The following is a 20695-nucleotide window of genomic DNA, read 5'->3' on the forward strand; positions in this document are numbered from 1 at the left end:
ATCAATACCATTCACTCGGCGTGAAGACGTTATCAATTCCCATCCTGTGCTTTGAGCGCGAGTCTTGGAAGAAATTGCTTTATTTCTTTGCCGCGTTGGTACCCTTTTCTTTTGCTTTGTGAACATAGCACCAGGCGGGAGGACTTTCCCCTCAAAGAGGGGAGACGCCGCCGTCCACTTGATGTAAAGCGCCGTCACGCGCGTTCAGCCCTCCTCGGCCTCTTCATTGACTCTTTTTAAAAACCGCCGTCACCGTTGAATTTGCACCTCTTCATTGGACATATTTGATGCGCCGGCCCTCCAGCTCGCCTACCTCGCCCCGAAGCAATGTTGTTATTCATCATAATTTGTTCATAAAAAGGAATGAGATCGCGAGCGAACTCGACTGCGTGTTTTCTTTCATTGACTGACTTGACTGTTTAATTGCACGATCCTCTGATGATTTTGTGAATTTTAGGTTGTCCTCGCTCCGTATTGATCTGCATATATATATATATATATATATATATATTTTTTTTTTTTCAAAAAGCACTCAAGATTATTTTTTTTTTACAGAAGAGCTTCGGAAACTCAGCTGGTCTGGAATCCCGCGACAAGTCAGACCAATCGCGTGGAAGCTCCTTTCGGTAAGTTTAGTTTTCCTTTTCAGTTGGTTAAATTGTTACTGGGTTTTAAAAAGTCCACTAATTTGATTATCCAGCCCCCACCACCCAAGGAAAATTGCAGCCCTTGCTATTTGAATATCGCCCTCTTACTCCACTGCGGTGCCGATTTGAATGCGATTAATTGCTCGGCCCAAATTGTTGCGAAACTTGAGGCTGTTTATCAGTAACCTTGGAAGAAACACAACCGTTCAAAACAAAAGTGCACACGCAGCCACTCGCGCTAATAAACTTGTAGCAATAATAATAAACGCATAACAGATGATCACCGCGCACGCACATAAAGTTGCTGTCATCATCTTTCTCCTGACCCTGCTCCCTGTTTTGATTTATGAAGACCGCGAATGGTTTGAGTGTGCCTTTTTTTTTTTTTCCCGAAAAACTTCAATAGGGAAAATTAATTGCGAGGAACCAATAATTTATTCATGAGACACCGTGTGTTTACTCATTAAGCCATTGTTGTGGCGTACGGCTCCGAGTCTGCCGAGAGATGACGGGCTTTTTTGAGCACCGTGACTCTCCCATTAATTACCTCACAATAGCTAATGTGCCGCAGAAAAGATGCCATTAAAGGTGCGAGACGTGTGGCTGTTTTGTGTGGCGTTAGCTGGTGTGACGCATCCTTATTTGCCGCCGTATTAAATCGACACCGCTGGAGACTGCGTCGGATGCCACGGTTCGACTACGGAACGCATGTTTGGATGTGTGTGTGTGGTTGCGTAAGTGCAGCTGTCCTCTGGCGTTGGTGTGTGAGAGACCGGCGCTTCCCCGTGGAGAAATAAATGTTCAGGTAAGTGGGAAGTGGTGTCGGGCACACAACGCACCACAGCATGCGACCGAATTCTGACCGCCCTTCTGCAAGTTCGCCCGCCCTCTTGGTCCGAAGCTTTGTCTTTTAACTTCGCAATTTGCGTGAGGGGAAGATGGTCTTGAGCGTGTCGTTTGTTTATATATGACTCCGCATGTAAGCAGCATACACTGCAGCCGGAGGTCCATCATCATGAAACATTGAACACGCAATGGTTGACAGTCACTCGGAACACGGGAAGAGCCTTGGGCGATGAGCCTCGTGCCGTTTCGCCGTGTCTTGAGATAACGGCGTTGTTGTGGTCACGTGACAGGCTGTGCTTTTGGTTTAGATATGCCCCCCCCCCCCCTTTCTAAACGTGATTTCATTTTTATCTAATTAAAAACGTCTCTCTTGTGAACGATCAAATGAAATAAATGTTTTACGTCCACGTTTAATAAAATATTTCAAATCCAGTTTTAACCCTTGCAAATGTTACTATGATCAGCGAAAATATGAAATGTCTGGGGGCAATTCATCCGAGCCGCCGCCTTTGTGCTTTGGTGCTGCTGTTTAGGTTAGCGACATGGGCTATTAGCAGAAGAAAGAGAACAACGAAGGGGATCCATCTTTCCAGTAAAGCGCGATTGGATAAAATTTGATCAATTTAAAGTGGAACAATTAATTGCGATTCAAAGGGTGGAACGATTCGGTTTGATTCAATGCGTGAAATCAAAGCCGATTTTCAGATTCAAACCGTAAATTTTTGTTTGCCCATCCTGACTACAGTGACTAATGCTTTTTTTTTTTTTTTGCAGGGGTGGGGGAACGATGGGGCCTATTTGAGGGTTTATTTGACTTTGCGGTGTTTATGTTTACTGTTCTAACAAGCTCTATATCCGAAGCTTCTGGCCCACCCGGTGAGGATTTCAACGGAATCCTTGATCTCGGCGTATGAATTATCGCCGGGTTCAATCCAAACCTGGGATTAAAGCTCGCCGTCCAAAAGCACTCATCTCTTCCGGAAATGTCATAACACTTGACTGCCTCTTCTGTCCCGTCTGCGTCAACCGTCGGATGGCAAGATAGATCGGAGGGATCAGGCTCCAAATCTATTCCCAGTCCGCGCACACGCACTCGGGCTCGCAGGCCTCGCCCGGGTGCCATAAACTTGGCGCCGACACCTAATAAAACTTCACTCCACTGATGTCCCTGGTGCCCTTCTGCGGCTCACCGGCATGCACCGTCTTATTTAGATTTTTTTTGGTACTTGACAAAGATGGGAAACAAATCCCCCTCCCGCTTGCCTTCAGAGCCGGGCAATCCTGCCATTTACAGCCGCATCATAGCAAGAGATATACACAGCCGCACGCCGTTATCATTCAGCGCGGAAATGAAAAAGTAGCGGACGGGAAATATTGCCAAGTGTATTGTTGCGCCACCTCATTTCACTAACGCATGCGAGGGGGCTGCACAGGTTGCCCCCCGGCTGCCGAAACGCGCGGCGTCGAACTTCCCATTATTTCGGAAACAACGCCATCTCATTTCATTTGTTTAAAGAGCACTTGGCGTCCGAGCCCGAAGTGAAAGGCAAATGGATTTAATGACTTTTCTGCTTTGTGAAAGAATGGCGGCCCGTGGCAATATGTACATTTGCTAATGGAGTGTGGCCGCCGAAATGTGACGCGTCGGGAGAGGCAAGAAAACTAACCAGCTGTGGAAACTGTGATAAGACGCGGGCTTTATGTGATATGTATCGTAAAGCTGCGGGAGTGATTTTCAGAGATAATGCCGTTCGTTGACGGTCATCGGAAAGCACTCTCCCAAATAAAACCCATTTGAATTCAGTTTGATCAATTAAGTCGGGTATTAGAAACCCCACTTGGCTTCCAAATTTGATTGATATTACGTGCCGCTCACAAAGCGTCGTCGATTCCGGACTCTGAACGCCAAGCAGCCTTAAATCAGTGCCGTCAAGGAGTTAAAATTGTCGTAAGTGGATCGTTTTACAAGCGACATTGCTCACATTGACACGTTCACATTACAACGTGAATCTCAATCGATATCAGATTGGCTCTACTCCATCAATGACATCATCGCCATACGTCAATGACGTATTCCCGCACGTGGCCAAAGAACAACCCCGTAGTGAATCTAAAAAGGCGAAGGAAAAAAAAAAAAGCCCAGCGGTAAATGTCATCAAAATATGGTACATTAGAGGTGCAGAGACCATTTAATAGGAAAATGATTGCAGGCGGCGTCCAGAGGCGTGTTGCGCAAGTTCCGTTTTTAAGCCAATGGGGGAAGAGGGAGGTAAACGGGACATATTCATTTGTTTTTTATTTCTTAGTTGGCCTCGCACAATGTCACGGACTGTAATTGGATATTGGATCCATACTGTTTCATCATTTAGGGAAGGAAATGGAAGGATTGCTGTAGACATTCAACCGAGGCAGGAAAGCGAAACATGGTTTGAATAACATAATTAGGTCCTTTTTCACAAGCGCTCTCAAGAAAACGAGTTTTAAAATAACAGACGGGCATCTGACACCAGGTGACTAGTTCGTCCATAATCTTGCTTTATTTATTTTCTTGCTCCCCTTGTTGTGATTGTTTACTTTATTGCGATTTTTTGCATTATTAACCTACTGACGAGTTAATATTGCTCCTTGTTTTTGTTTGCTTGGTTTGTGTTGAAAAATAAAATTTTAAAAAAGCCCAAATCAAGTCGATAGATGTGGATATTGGGGCCTGCAGTCAAGAGACGAGAACAAATCCGCAGAAAGTTTTTGCTCAACTTTTACCCTGTCCCCTAGCGGGACCATTTGTTTTCATTCCTTAAGTCAAAAATAATTTAGATGGCGCAAAGGCTGAGTTAAAAAAGAAGCTGCTTCACTCAAAGTCCCCGAATGGATTCCCCAACATTTATTTACTCTGCTTTTCAAGTGGAAGATCCATTAGCAAGATGGAAGGTTGAATGAAGCAGTAGAGAATGAGCAGAATGAAGACATGAGCTTTCTTTCTTTTTCTTTTTCTTTTTTGCCGGCAGATACCTTTGAGGCGCAAGTCGGCGCCGCACATTTACACTTCACTCGAACCCTTTTTAGAACCAGCAGACCACAAATAAATTCAAATGTAGCCACTCAAATTAAATCGCCATCGGGTTTCTCGGAGAAATGCACTTTGCTGTGTGAAATATTTGATGATTTGAAAAGCGGCAAGTTCATCCCAAAACGGAACTTTTCAACTTCTCGTCGTGTGTTTGGCCGCGTGCGGACGCTCAGTGCCACCTTGGTTTTTTTTTTTTTTTTATAAATTTCAGATTATTAACTCATTCACTCCCAAAGACGTTTTTAAACGTCTTTTCAGACTTGGTCCAGAATTGGCTGGTACTGAATGAGTTAATTGTAGAATAAAAACAAAAAATGGTGACGCTCAGGCGGTGTGTTCCAAGCGCATGGCTCTCAACAATTCAAAGCAGACTTAGCCGGTCTGAAATGGCGCATGATGACATAATTAGCGGGGTGGAGACGTCCTTCCATTCATCAGAGTGCTTAAGAGAGTAATAGATAATCTTAACGGTCATTTTGGAGGCCGTAATTGGCTTAAACGTACTGGTATTAAACGGAGATGGTCTTCATATTCCGCCCGTCTAATGTGTCTGATTTAGTTGTCGCCACTCCCAGCGTGCCTCGTCGTTTATTCACGTGGACGCGGGATCATGCTTGAGCTCTTCTGTCCCAAAGATTTCTACGAAATAATTTAGAGCCCGAGCGGTCCCACAGGGCGCACGGTCATGGATTTCCGGTGCCTTTATTGCACAAGCATCGACAACTTAGGGTGGGGCGCGGGGGGAGGGGCGGGGGTGCGAAAGTAGCATCACTTTGTCATTTCTCACATCTCCAGTTTTGTTTGCGCTGTTCACTGCAGAGCAAGCAATACCTGCGAGAGCAGACGGGCTCTTTTGTTATTGACGCTCGAAAGCGGGTCAGAGTTTTAAATCCAAGACGTAAAAGATAACCGACACACAATATAGGAAAGAGAGAACGCAGCACAAGAAAAAAAGGGGAGAAAAAAAAAGACAAAATTAATGAGTCCCAACTGGATGCCGCTTGTGTTTGCGCGCTACAAATTTGCAGGTGTTTATTAGCAACGTCTCCAAATGGCCAGCGCCGATCATTATCCGGACGCTCTTATGAACGTAAATACAAATATTTGAAGTTGTTTTTGTCCAGTGGTGAAGCCACAGGTGGGGGGGCTGTATGAGTGACGCGAATAAATGAAAAAAGAATTAGCAATATATCTTATCTCTAATATTGTGACTTTTCTCAGGGTTACCTGCCAGCCAATGCTGAGAGGAGAGAGAACGTCCTGCAGAGGAAGCGACAGGAGTATTTTGGCTTCATCCAGCAGTACTACGACTCCCGCAATGACGAGCACCATCAGGACACGTACAGACAGGTACGCATAAAAGCCCCCCCCCCCCGTGCTCAAACATTGCGACACATTGTCTCAGTGCCGCACTCGACGGCCTCGATGAGATCAACAAAAGATTTCCCAATTCCGAGGGGCGACGCCACGTTTTGTTTGGAAGGCGTCGCCCTGCGTGTGCGTAGCAGGATCAGCGAAAGCGGCGATTTGACCAAAAGTGCTTCGGCCTCACTCTCAGCGAGGCGATGTGATCCAACTCCGCCACTTATCGGGCCGAAAAACGAGCTCTTTGGCTTGGGAAACAACTCCTTTCCCTTTGTTGATCGTCCAGTTGATTTCAGACTGATAACAAACATCAGACCGGGCCGCCCATCACTAAAACCTTGTCGCGTTTCATCCAATTTCACACAAAATCTCTTTTGTGTTTTGTCCCAGCTTCTTTTGACGATGGCTCGGAATTGTGTCTTGAAGCATGTTTTTGTTTTTGCCAAATTTCTCGAGCACTGATTTGCGTCCCCCCCCCCCACCCCCCGTGAATGAGTGCAACTTTCTGGCAATTAATTTGACAGCACATGGCGGAAGGTTGATTAGATTTATTCATTCTTATACTGCACAGACATCACCCGTTTTGTTTTGCGGTGAATTTGTGTTCATGTGCTCGTCCGTCAGCCAGTTGGAATCTGTGCAATTGTTTGCGTTTGTCAATGTGATCCTTTTTATTTTATTTGATTTATTTTTGTCACTTTGACGCACAGACTTTGTGTTGATGCTCTTAACCATTTTGGGCATCTCGTTTTTTGTGTACTTTGCTTTATCAGGCACCGCTTTATTCCAAAGACTGAATCCTGCTGCCATGTGCCTTGACGGATGTCAAGACGCACGCAAGCTTTTTCATCAATGCCCCCCCCCCCCCTCCCCTTCCCTTATATCGATACCATTTCTAGTTGGAATTACTTGCCTGACCAGCCGAGAAAGACGAAGGGGAGCGTTTATGCGTGCGTGCGTGCTGTTGTGTCTAAAATGTTCTCTTCCATGTCAGATCCAAATAGACATTCCTAGGATGAGTCCCGAGTCTTTGGTGCTACAGCCAAAGGTGACAGAGGTAAGGGTGACCAGGAGAATCGAGTACACCCTCCTGACTCAGTTGTCTGTGACAAGCAACCCCCCCAAAAAATAAAATAAATCAGGCGCAATCTGGACCGTCCCAGCGAGCTTGGCTCCATCCGCTGACCTGCATCCGTTTTGTTTATTTTTTCCTCCCTTCTGACGATTCTGTCCGCCTGCCGTGTCGCTCGTCCGCTGGGGGGGGGGGCACTCTGTAATGAGTTTGCCTTCAATCGAGGACGCCGAGCCAAACTAACTGTCGCCACGTCCGCCGTCTGATCTGTGCTAACTTGCCCGTTGCTTCAGTTTGTCTTTTTTTTTTTTCTCCTTTTTCTCTCTCTGCAGATTCACATTGACATACCGAGAACTAATCCTCTTATTCCTCTCTTTCAACAAGCTTCTGTCCAAGAGGTGAGATCAGCCCCTTTCCTACTCTTTTCCCCTTGCGCAAACGTCGTTCTTTACCCTTTTTCATTCAGCCCAGAAAATTTTGAAAATGTACCGTCGTCAATGTATTCAATATTTCATCAGAACAGGACGTGAAAGCAAAATAGTACGACGGCAAACCGCGCGAACCGGCGAGCGCCGCAGGACACCCGGAATACCGTGCGGTGGAAAAGGGGCCTAATAAACCTCTTTGCCGGGCTGCAACAAGTTTATCAAAGGCCTTAAATTAAACAATAACTATTCAGAGTAAAACATAAACCACGTCGCCACACTTGGAAGCCAAGATGTCCTTAAATCGAATAGGTTATCTATTGGTCTTGATAAGAAGCTTTGTTTCCCTGCGCAGGACACAAATTTAAGAACTCGTAGCCTCATAGGGAAATAAAAAAAGCGAGGCTTTTGGGCGAGCGAGGTGCCATATTTATGATTTAGATGCCGTTCACCCCTCACATGTTTTTTACCAAACCCCCCACCTTGGCAGCGCTCTCTCTTGTGCTTGCAAAATGAAAGCCACAAGCACTGATTTGGAATATTCCAGCCCCCAACGTGCACTTCCCTCATATATTTCGCAATGCAACCAAAGGGCCCCTTTTTTTATATGATGATGCTTGCTGCAGTGCCACCTGAAAATCACCTCTGCTTCATTTTCATTCGGTTGTTTGTTTCTGCAGCGCACAAGCCCCTCCGAATTCCCCACCGCGTCCCCTCCCTCGTGGGGCTCGGTGAAATTTAGGCAGTCAACAACAGTCTGTTGCATTTCCGGCCGCGCCGGATATTGAATTGATTCTTCGGGGATTGCATGAAGCGATACGATAAGTGTTTGCCTTTTGGTTTTGTTTTCTGACCAGTTCACGGTATGCGTTTTTTTGTTTTCGAATTGCGTCCTATGCCACGCTGTCCCATTTGAATTCGATGAATTGTTCAAATGTGGCCTCGGAGATGCTGGAATAAAACTTAGGGGAAGGAGAGAAAACTCTGGTTTAAACAACAGATAGCAACATTAGTTTCCATTTGAAGTTGCTTGTTATGTGCCTTTTCCACCCAAAGGTTGGCTTATTCGCCCGTAATGCATCTTGCGTGGGCAGCGGCTGATGCTTTTTCACTTGAAACTCTTCTGTGTGTAGGAGCCAACGTGAAATATGCATGTCAGCTTTTGAGGCGGCATGAAAAGAAAAGTGCCATTACCCGCGCACCCCCCCCCCCTCCCCCACACACACACACCCTCCCTTTGCTGGCACCGGCGCCTCTCGGTTTGATGGATGGGGCTTTGATAAAGGTGTGGAGGCAGGAAAGGGGATAGACCAGAAAAGAGCGACATCTTACAATCACCCCTGACTGCTTTAACGGTGATTGGACTTATTTCAATAAAGCAACAACAAAAATAAAAGTCACGTCACGATGTTGTCGTCCCCCCGCCCCCCCACCTAACACGATGAGATATGAGGTTATTTAGAAAGTGACAGCAACATGACATACTCTCCTATGTAGGGCGGGGGGGGGGGAAAATATGCTTGATGGGTATGATGCGGGAAAGGGGCCAGTAGATGTATGTGTACCTCGTGGAAATCCATTTGTGCGCGAGGAAAACAAAGCCGGCATCCAGCCGCCACTAATTCACCTGAACTGACAGCTAATGCGGCACCACTCAAATGGTCAACGTGAGCCAAAATACATCAAAAATAAACAGGAATGACCGCGGCTGGCTACAACAACAAAAATAGCCCCGTTGGAAAAAATGTATAAATCTAAAAATCTGGTTTAGTTGCTCGGTTCTTTTTTTTTTTTTTTTTTTTTTTTTTTTGCTTTCCCCTCACTGCTCGCATTGGTCGATTGTTGTTGCTATTAAATCACAACAGTTTTTTTCAGCCAGACTCCCAGTGCAAGGCAATGTTCTTCCTATTTAATTCTGTTTCTTTTTGCAAGCTTGGCACGCCTCATGTTACTCTTACTGCACTCAAGTGACCCCCCCCCCCCCCCTCGCATGCCTCACAAATTTACACTGACTGGTATTCTCCTTTTTTTTTTTTGGTTTGTTTTTGTTCCCCCCCACCCCGCCCCTCCCACTGCGGGCAATGAACGGCCAATTGTTGACGCTGTATCTCTTGTTTAGATATTTGAACGGATCCTTTTCATCTGGGCCATCCGCCACCCGGCTAGCGGCTACGTGCAAGGCATCAACGACCTGGTGACGCCCTTCTTCGTGGTCTACGTCTTTGAATACATCGGTGAGTGGCTTTTTAAAAAAAAATTATTATTTTTTGCTGCTAGTGGCTGCCCCTGTGCACAGTTCATAGGAGCGCCTTTCGCCTTTCCTAGCCGGAAGGACTCAGGGTTCATTTGCTGCTTCATCACCGCGCGTCACAGGGAATGAACACCGGTGTTCTCCCATCCGTCTTTCTTTGAACGGCTTCGGGGCCACCTCAGAACTCTTTCTCGGTCTATATGAAAGTTAAAAAAAATAAAATAAAAATCTCCTGCGGAAATAGTTCTTCTACACTTGGCTTCTCAAAGCAGTCGAGAGATTGAAATATATATTTTAGTATCCAGTCGAAAGCGTGTTGAATCCCCTCAAAGTGCTAATCTGCTTCAATTTGTTTTCTCTGACGTTTTCGGCGTTTCTATCCATTCGAAATAGAAATTGGAATCCTCTGAGGGGAACCTCGCATTCACCAACCACTGTCACAGACACATTAGGGCCCCCACGTTAAGTGCTGGCTTGCACGCAAGAGGTTGGAGAATTTGGAGTCTATTTTAATCCGCCCCTTTCAATTTTTTTTTTCTTTTTGGTATAACTTTTAGTTTGGGTTATTTCAGCACTTAGCACTGCGGTATAGAGCCAAACAGCTGCAGTACGACTTTGAACATATGGGAGGGAAGTTGAGAAGTCCATAAAAGCCTTGCCGGCCAAAGTCGCGACACCCCGACATATTTTCATCAACATTTTCATCCCGATTGCAAAATGAAATGGCATCGTCAAGCATATTTGGTATTGGCGTGTACTCAGTAGTAAGTGCTTGCGCTCGGTCTGCTCGAAAAGTTGCATCGCGCGCATCCTTAATCGAGAATATTTGTACATGTCAGTGATGCAGACTTCTTGCTCCACACTTTCATCATGAAGTCCTTTCTTCTCTGCGCTTTCCTTCGACTCTTTCAATCTCCACCTTGCTCCGTTTGTTCTGCCAGCCTCTGTGGGCGTGAACCAAGACCGCGGCTTCAAAGCATCAAGCTGCGTCTCTGTTCCCCGCGCGCGCGCGTCGACGTGCGCCGATGAGCCGCGAACAACACGCGTGACTAACAAACCTTTCTGTCGTGTCGGCAAAGTCGACTCGTGCCCGCTCTTGATGTTGTCGTCAAGGGACGCGTATCTCCAAAGCTGACGTTAGGTGGGCCAAATGTTGTTTCTTGTAGTTTTAACACCCCCTGAATATTTTTCCTCTGCTTTTAAACAGTCTCCTCCAAAAGTATTGGAATGGCAAGGTCTTTTTTTTTTTGTCTTCAATGTTTGTTGTATACTGAAACTATTCAAAGAGGGAATTGATTTGACGCGTCGACCGTTCTCATTTCCAATTTGTGAGCTATTTTGTCTGTTCTAGTTCTCACGCCATGAGTCCACCGTTATAGTCCACCGGATCCATATTGTTATCCCAATACCGGTGTTGACGTAAGGATCCACGGCGAGGAGCCATCATGGCAAGGGAGCAACTCGCAATGACAGGGGAGGAAATAGGAGGGAATCGGGGCGGCGTCTCCGGGAATGACAGCGGGATGAGCAACGGTGCAGGAAAAACAAGATCTTTGAGAAAATGAGTGAGTGCGAAAGTGCCCGCATGCTGTCAGGTGGCGGGCGCTCCGTCGTCGCTATCAGCCGGGAGATGAGTGGCCCGCTGTCTCCTGTCACCGTTCCGCACTTTGAAGCAACACTTGTCACAGCCGGTGGCGAGCGATCACCGTTTGTTTCCTTCGTGCCGTGACCAACCTTCTATTCGGAGGAGTGCGTTGTGTGACTGAGGTGAAGTCTGACCATCTGTGAAATCTGACAATCTTTGGAAATTTGTTCGGAAACTGACGGTTAATGTGTCTTCGCTCTGAACACTTTTAAGCCATAAAGCCTCCGCCGATCCCCCGCTACGCTCCAAAACCCTTTCATCTCTGCTAAATCAAGTGGGATGAGTTCGTTCCTTCCAAAACTGGCCCCTGTTCCCAATTTGTTCTGCATGACAACTGGTGTGTGCCCGGGGGCAAAATTATGCATGACGTTTTTTTTGTTTGTCCCCCCCCCCTTTTTTTTTGTGGGTCAGCCTGAAGTCACGTTACAGACCTTGCCTAGTTTGTCAAAGTAGTACAATTAGTCAGAAGGGCCAAACGATTGGCCAATGAGCATGTAGTCGTCTGCTGAGTTGCTGTGATGGAATGTCAGTCATTAACGGGGGCGAATGTATCACCCCCTTTTCCCCTCTTTTTATACATATCGCATATCTTATACATATGTGTCTTTTGGATCGGCGCCCGTCTTCTGTAATCCAACCTCCAGAGCGACATGGTCACTCATTGCTCTATTTAACCCGCCCGAGTGACAGCGAGTACCAGCTGGGAAGCAGCTGGGTCAACGCTTTCAAGGCCGCTCGCGGTTGACGTCCGTGAAATCCTGCTGTCTTGCAAATATAATTAGCAGTCACTCTGCCGCGCCGTGAAACACTGGCGGGGAGGCCGATCGCGCAAATCCTCGCTTCATTTTAACCAACGGGCCTCTCCTTTTGTCGTACTTACGACCAAGGCTAAAGTCTTGTCTGCGCAAATTTCCTTTCATCCGCTTCCACTTGAAATCATCCGGTCCGCAGCTTGGTTTACGCCGTACATGAACTTGGCGGCTTTATATTGCTGTTGCATTTTGTGCCCTTGTTGTTTCCACACATTATTTAATCTCTTCTGAGCTTCTGCTGTTGTCCCCCCCCCCGGCATGGAGCTTTAGCCGCAGCAGTGTTTATTGCTGTGTCATGCATTTAGTTTCACTGTAGCTTGACAACTGGAAAATTCAGCGGGGCTCTGACATGTCTGGTGCAAGGCCCGATTGATTAATGGGGGTGTTGATCAAAAATTCAAAGTCCACATAATGTATCTTGAATCCCGGTATGTGAGGAGAGAGTCCTCGCAATGCTCCCTTTGCCCCCCAAATTTCATATCTTTACACCTCACTGAATCGGAACTTATTTTGATGAAAGCGCTAAAACGGAGCTGTCGACTTGGATGATTGTACATTAATTTCATAGCCACCAGATTTTTATAATAGCCTTCTCCAAAGAAGCTATATTGAATGTGAATGAGCTCTTTTTTTGGGGGGGGGGCTGCGACATGTTTCTCCCATGCGGTCTTCCTTCCTAACGTCCTTCCCCCATCGCCTTGTTTGGCTCCACGTTGCCGTTGTGCTTCTCCCTTATCCACTCTTACTTACTCTGATTCCTCCATCTTTAATGATTCGGTGAGATTATTGACTCAGTGAAAGCCTTGTCTTCTCCCAGACAGCCCCCCCCCCCCCATTTGTATTACTCTCACAACCTGAGCTTTGCCTTGCTGCAATGTTCTGTAGGCTTTAGAATGCAATCCGCCTCGTTCTGCAGTTAAGTAATAGGACTGGGACCGGCCGAAATTGAATCGGCCGCACAGTTTTGACCCTCAAGTCTCTGTCTTCCCCCCATCCGTCGCCGCCGTGTCCGTCTTTTCATATCGCTTTATACTGTTGGCGTTGTTGATGGTCGTCCCGTCTCGTCCAATTTGCGGCCTCCCTTTGGTGATCGGTTGAGGTTGCGTCGCCGGATCGCCTTTTCAAAACCAAAGAAGAAAACGCCGACTGGGCTTCGCCACGGGTTCCGTGAACCTGCTCCTTTCCCTCATTCCTTCGGATAAAAAGCGACAGGGCTCAGAAATTCCGTGTAGAAATAGTTCTGTCAAAGAGTGATTTATCGGCTGTGAATAATCATAAGGCGGTATTGAATATTTTTAGATTAAGTTAATTACTTGACTATAAAAAGCCTTAAATTGAAATGCGCAGAGTAGCTTCAGATCTCTTCACGTCCCTCTCGCCCCCCCCCCCCCCCCCCACTTGATTGGGACGCAAAAAATATGTTTTTATCTTTTGGATGCCTCGCGCTTGACCTGATGCAATTGGATGCAAGCGACGCAATCGTCGCGGTTGAGTGCCTTGCGTCATCAATTGTCATACATCTGGGCGTGAAGGCATTTCACGGCGGATCACTTGCATAGACGTCTGCATAAATGGTGGTGATGGTGCAAACCCCCCCCCCCCCCCAAAAAAAAACAAACACAACAGCAGCAGGCCGTCAGACACATTAAGTCCAACTGTGCTGAGGCATTTCATCGCCCTTCAGCTTCACTTTTGGTATCCTCCGACGTGTCTGCTGCGCCGCGTACTGTCTGTGTACCGCTGTTCCCCTAATGTGTTTTATTCCCAACTAAACCCGCAGATTACACACGGTAATGACTTAATGGACTTCACGAGCGGGATCTCAAGAAACTCGTTGTCAGCTCCCAAATGTGTCCGTTGTATTATGGAGGCTGATTGACGCTGCTTAAGCTGGAAGTGAACATCAAAAACAGATGAACCGACTGTATTTTTTTCCGAACCAGAAAACCACCTCGGACGATCTCAATCTGATTGACTAGCCGCTTTTGTTTTCTCGTCACTACTTTCGCCGTCCGTTCCTGTTGTGCTGCGAACGAACAACCCGGCTCTGACCCCCCCCCCCCCCCCCCCCCCCCCCCTTCCCGCCTCTTGACATTACTATGGCGACGGGATTTCGATGACATGCGGGAATAAATTGCAATTGTATATGTTGTGCCTGCCGGCCAATACGGCAGCCTATTTGAAGGAGATAGTTGCGCCGCTCAATTAACATGACGTGGTAGCCCTGCTCGACATTAAACACTCTGAGCGTCTCCTCCCGAGAAACAAGTCTCAGCCCCGGGGTAAGTGGGTCATTATGTGACTGCGCGTAGACAGATACGGTATTAATATCTGTATTCCATTTCATGTCAAGGGCTTACATTAGCTTGCCAAGAGCTCTCGCTCCTGCCGTTTGGTTGCGTGGCCGTGAGGCACCACCGAGCAGAAAATGGAAGATGGGGTGATTTTTTATTTTATTTTTTTTGCGGCCCGAGGTTTTCTTTATTACTCGTAAGGGTTGAAACTCGGAATATGGTGTCGATAAGCTTGTCACCCAAGAAGTACCAAACGATAGCGATGGGCTGACCTCACACTCAGACCTGCCCGCCCGCGGTCACGGTCGCTAAGGCCGTCAAGTCGTCTGAGCCAACGTGGTCTGACGATGTCAAACGCTCTCCGGTTTTGGAGGCAAACCCGGGTTGAGAGAGAAGCGTGCAGGAAGGTTACGTTCATGTCAAACTGGCACAAGGAAATAATCCAGAATAAAAAAAGATGGAAGCGAGTTCATATAGGACAACAACATTTAGGAGCAACGCTGAAAAAAAAAAGCTCCAAAGCGGCTGTCAATCTAGGGAACTCTTGGCAACCAATGAGTTCATTGTTCAGCCCTTTGGGATACGTCGTGAAACGTTGTGTGTCATGAATTGAATTGGCCAGTTTGCATTTCCAGTGTCTGGTTTAGCGAAAAGGTCAATTGACAAGTTTTGTGGGGTGTGTGTAGGGGGGAGACGAGATGCTTCTCTGCGCATAGAATTAATCGGCTTATTTCTCTCGAGAGTAGAGATTATCCTCTCAAGTTTTGGAAGACTTTAGAAACACACCTCATCTTGCTACCTTGCGTCCCTCCCCGCCCCCACCAACCTCTGTTTCTTCACATTAATGTCAGCCTAATCTCGAAGCAACCTCCCGCTGTGATTCCGTGCGTCACGTCGACGAGTCAACGTATCGGCGCCACCGCGTCTTGCCAAGTCGACTCGCCTCCTAATGATGCGACAGCTTGAATGCCACCTCTGGGATGAAGAGAAAAAAAAATGCTCGACTCTCATTAGCGTTGGTGCGATGGCACTAATTGTACGGCGGCTGCTTCGCCTAACCCTCGGCGCGAGGTGAGGAGGGCCCGCATGTTTTCACGAGCAGCCTACGTGTGTCTCATCTGCAAGTGTGAGGCCTCCAGCTTTTTGCACTTTGAAGGTGGCGGGGAGATTGTAACATGTTTAGGGTCTTTGCCTTAATAGAAAGTCAGTCAATTAATTGGACTCATCCTGAGCCGCCGCCACTGTAAATCATATGTGGTGACTGCGCCGCTGGCTTTAATCTTATGGATGGTGAAATTGTGTTTAAACAATTGGCGACACTCTCCGATGGCTTGCAACGTGGCTTTGCTGGTGATTAATTTGAACCAGCAGAACATTGTCAAGCGGGATGTTTATTTTTAATTTATTAAACATTTTTTAACAGGCGCATTTACTTTATGGTTACATCAGGCTAAATTAGGTCTTTTATCATCTTGCATCACATTACCTTGTGGCCTGTAGTCGTCGAGGGCAGATGGCGACGCCGGTTGCGAGCGCGCGTGTCGGCGCCGGCGCTCGCTCTCCCGAGGTGTGGCCCGGCTCTGCGTGCCAGGCTGTGCCAAGTGCTCACAGCTGGCCGCGACCAAGCAGTTGGTCCCGCTGGACATGTTGCCCCCCCCCCCTCCCCCAACGCCAGGACAAACAGGAAACAAGCCCTCGGGCTTGGCAGGAAACTGGATCGGTGGTCAGGGGAGCGAGCGAGTCGAAGAGGAGGCTAGCCGCTTGGAGAGATAATGTCAAAGAGGTGGGTGGGAAATTCATGATACAATGCCGAGATTACTGTAAGTGAATGGCTTTGGAGTGTTCCACTGGTGTAAATCAGGTCAACCATATTTCCATTTTGCTACATGGTTTTCCCATCCTTTGGTTTCTTTGAAAATAATACATTGTGACCACTGATTTTTATTTTTTGGGAGGTACAAACGCTTCCGATTTGTAAAGCATTCCTACAGAGACCGAGATCACGTTCCAGACACGGCGAGTTGTCAGCTGTTCTGTTGCGCAAAGGCACAGCTGCATTGTCATATGGGAGAGGATGGAACTGAAAGTCCGAGAGGTCTTGTGGTTTTCGGGCCAAAGCAAAACCCATCGACATGTCAAATGTGTCGCTTGTTAGACGTTGGAACTGCCAGCAGTACTCCCACTTTGCCGGTGGATCAAGTGCACCGTGACAAGTTAGCTATTTTGTGCGGAATCCTCAAACACCGCAGCAACAAAGCTTCCTTTGAGGCCCCTCAAACGCGGGGCTGCTTGTGAAGTGCTCGGCCGTGGATTTAACTAATGACATCGGGGTCAACTGTTTGTTTCAGCGTTCGGCCACTCAGCTTGATGTTCCGCCAGCGGTCACAGGGGGCACTGTTGCCTCATGGTCTCCTCGCCGGCAGAGTCGGTCCCAGTTCGTGGCTTCGGTGTCTCCTCTCTTTCCTCTCATGAGGTCTTACCGTCGTGATAAGCTTGGCCCAATTCCAGGGCCACCGCTGGACTTGGTGGTAGACATTCCTTTTCTAATCTGTTCCCATCAAGGTTCGTTTTTTTGGAGCAGAGCCGCCACAGCAAAGCATTAAGACTTTTTGGATATTTGGCGGTCTTCTGAAAAAAGCTACAGATTGCATTATTACGTTGCCTGTATCAATACATCAAAAGGCTCGCTAAGCATTTTAAGGACCGAAATAGCGAGTCAGACGCAAGAAAGTTCTATCCACCCGGCACGCACTTTACATCGAGTGGAATTGTTAGCGGCTTTGTAGCTGTGGCCTCCTTCCAGCTCCCTGTCTGTCATGCTGTCAGACTGAGCATGCCCATTACAAACCTAACTACATTCCACCCGGGTTGCCAAGGATACACAGCAGAGCTGCCAGACCCCCGCCCCACCACCACCACCACCCCCTTCTGACATATGCGTTGTACAATTCTCTCGCTCTGGCCCCTCCAAAAAAAAACCTGAGCATTTCTCCAAAAGACGCCAACAACTGCCTAAACATGTTCCCTTCTACCGTCGCCGTCTGGCCGCTGCGTCGCGTCGTGGTCCGCTCTGGATCACGCTTAATCATTCTTGTCTCATCTGCTTTCCACTGGCTGTCAGTGGCTTGTCAGAATTCTGTCAAAGCCCCACGCTGTCCGTCACACACGACTGCCGTTAATGACATGTGATGCCACCCACCGTTGTAGTCGCCCACTCCAAGAGGGCTGCCAAGGGACTCACTACGCTTGAATATTTCCTTCCTCCTGTGCATTTTTTTCTCTGGCTTCCACTTTCCCTGTTGACGCCATCCCTTTTTAATTCTTTTGCGAGGCCCTCTGAGTGGTGGGCTTATTGTGGCACACCGTGCTGACCAAGTAAATCTGAATTGCTCTGTACTTCCTGCTAACCCCCCAACCTCCCTCCATCCTCCTCATTTCCAACTCTGTTCACACTCACCCTCCTTTCTCTCCTCCAGAGGAAGAAGTGGAAAACTTTGACGTGTCCAGTCTCCAGGAAGAGGCTCTGAGGAACATTGAGGCTGACAGCTTCTGGTGCATGAGCAAACTGCTGGACGGCATCCAGGTAAGCGCACTGTCATTGCGCGTTCAAAAGATAAGAGGGGAAACTCTCTTTGCGCACTTTCGTACTTTCACACCAATTTACTGTACATGCTGAATATCTCCAAGTGTCTCCACCTACGTTCTGCCCGAGGGGAAGATCTTCCTGTGTGGGCAATTCATACTTTGGTAGTAGGCGGAAGCTGCCGGGCTCTTCTTTCTTATTGGCACTCTTTCTCACGTCCCTGGAAGGTATTTGATTTAGTGCTCATCCTACAATGCGGCTGTAACTTGTACAGTTTCACATCTCCCAACCCCCAATCGGTGGATTTCCAAGTATTGTGCCGCAGGTTGGTCCGATGAATTATTGATTGAATGATTGATTGACTACAAGCAATTAAATGCTCTTCCACTAGATGGCAGAAGCTGGCCACACGTTCAAGAATGCTGAGTTGTTTTCCCGAAACCGCTCGTGATTTTTGAGCAGATCGTTTTTCGCAAGGATGATGAATTATTTTAATACAGCAGATTGGGTTGAAAATCAAATTGGATGAAGACGGTCGCCATTTTGGACAGTTTTGTTGTGAAATGGAAGTGAATCTAATGCAACATGCGCCGAAAATGTCGGTGGTGGCTGGATGTCTCCGTTTGACAGGTGTTGGTGTTAAAATCCCGGTCAGGACGACTTGTAACATCCATCTGGATCCCAATTTAGGACCCATTACAGCATATGCCAGAGCCAAGCTTGGATAAAAAAGGCTGCGTTGTGTCACCGAGTGCATCAGGTGTAAAAAAAAACTGTGCCAAACATATAATGCGAGTGACTCGTTGTGGCCCCGAAAGAGGAAAGTGGTCGCTTTAAATACTCCTTGATGATCCAAATGATCCAATTTGCAGGGTGAAATCCTCAACCCAATGTTCTGGGTCTAAATAACCCAGCATTGGCTCTGTCCCTTTTGGATCCAGTTTAGTTTCATCCAATTTGGACTAGCAGCAGTTTTTGATATTTTTGGTGGTGTCCATGAGATTTCTTTTAAGTAGCCGTAAAATGTTGGGGAAACAAATCAGATACCCTCAGAGTCTTCCAATAGTTGCAATTTAACATTCCCTGTCCAAATGACAAAGTGTGATATCTATCTGTAGTCTTTCATCAAAGGTGATTGTGCGCGTGCGAGCGTTAATTCATTCCAGTCAATTTGTCGGCGATTCATTTTGGAAATTAATAGTCACTGTGCCCGCGTTGTTCCTGAGGGAAGCAAAGCGGAGAGCAAGCTGAAGTTAGTTGCGAGCCAGGGAAGTAAGAGAGAAGAATGGAGCGCGTGGCCGCGCGCATAGGCTTTTGTGTGCTTACGGGCGCCATCGTCTCCGTGCTTGTGTTTATTTGTAACCTTGGCTCCAAACTAATTACGTACGATGCATCGGGGAAGCTGTGTTGCCACCTCCACCTCCTTTCTCTGCATCGTCCACCTTCCCTAATGCTTTTTAAACAATCCGGCGGAGGCTGAGTGCTTCAGCAGCGTAATTAGTTGGCGATCCTTTCTCTGACCTCGTCTCCAAGCCACTCGCATTCTCTATTAAACTTCGCTGTGTCCTGAAGGTGGGCGTCTCGGGGGGACAGAGGAAAGGGAGTCTTGTCTGTGTAATTACATTTATTCATCGGCTTTAAAGGGCCTCGTACATCGGCGGAAACTTGTCACGCTGTTTTATTTGAGGCTAATTGCATCTGCGTGCTCATAAAAAGATGCCTTCAAAAATGCTGATGAATATTTGGAGAAATTTTGCGCTCCCCCTCCCCCCATCTCATCCATAAAACTGCCCTTTTTTTTTTTTGCATAATTTCAATGTGAAAAAAATAAATTAAATGTCTGACTCCTACAAAACCCCATTTTTGGCAAGGGATCGTGACTGCAAATGGCATCGGCAAATCATCGGCATCACTCCTCAATTTGTTTTATAATTGCCGATCTTAACAATTTAAGTCGTTAATGTACCATAAACACTGATCCCAAGAGATGAACCCGACCAAAAAAAAAATGCACCCAACGTGCGAGGACACTGGCGCGCGTCTTCGACATTGGTCGTGCTGTCAGCATCTTTGCGCGTGACAGGAAAAGCACAAAAATATGCCGAGAACCTTGAACCATTTTCAGCAAATCGAAAAAAAGCGCGAATAGCTGAATTTGTGAATAGTCAAGCACAATTAGGCAAGGTTTCAACTGTTATTTTCCACCCTTCAAGTGAACTCATATTTAGTTTCCATTTTAATCTATTCAGCATTTGATCCATTTCAACTCGGAACCGCCGGTTTGATTGTTCTATTTTTTTGCCCAAATGGAAGTCGTTTTGTTGTTAAAAGCACGTCTGCGCCGAGTGGCAGATTGAGTGGCAGACGTGTGCGTCCTGCACTCGTCTGTCCCGCCCGACACGGAAGGCATAGTTAAACAGACAAACACCGCTGCGAGAGCGCGATCCCGGCCTTATCAACAAGATAAGCGCGTCGAACTGCTGCTCAGCCCATTTCCACATCAAACTGGCAGCTGACAGTAGCAACCGTGAGTTCCCGCAAACATGTTTGAACTGCCTAATCCTCTCCACTCGCGTTCAAATAGTCTGCTCTTTACGGTAAAGTCGTCTAATCCAATAAGATGACTCTACCTCTTGCCAGTCGGACCCTTGAAGAATCAAAGAATTACAATTAATTAGAGGATAAAAC

General features: G+C 47.1%; 1 protein-coding gene across 3 annotated transcripts in view; it reads left to right on the forward strand.

The window, feature by feature from the left end:
• The window catches only part of tbc1d22a (TBC1 domain family, member 22a), a 49580-nt gene that overhangs the window by 10807 nt on the left and 18078 nt on the right, over positions 1-20695 (forward strand). The window contains exons 6-11 of one of the 3 annotated variants that reach the window (XM_086102706.1): positions 556-626; positions 5782-5910; positions 6920-6982; positions 7330-7395; positions 9542-9656; positions 17901-18007. In XM_086102706.1, the coding sequence (XP_085958832.1) occupies positions 556-626; positions 5782-5910; positions 6920-6982; positions 7330-7395; positions 9542-9656; positions 17901-18007 (551 nt within the window). The remainder of the gene's footprint in view (positions 1-555; positions 627-5781; positions 5911-6919; positions 6983-7329; positions 7396-9541; positions 9657-17900; positions 18008-20695) is intronic. The other 2 variants (XM_086102705.1, XM_086102704.1) reach the window with 2 other exon arrangements.

The sequence above is a fragment of the Hippocampus guttulatus genome, chromosome 22 (assembly GCF_054856545.1).
Source record: "Hippocampus guttulatus isolate MCC_2025c chromosome 22, RoL_Hgut_1.0, whole genome shotgun sequence".
Classification (NCBI taxonomy): Eukaryota; Metazoa; Chordata; class Actinopteri; order Syngnathiformes; family Syngnathidae; genus Hippocampus; species Hippocampus guttulatus.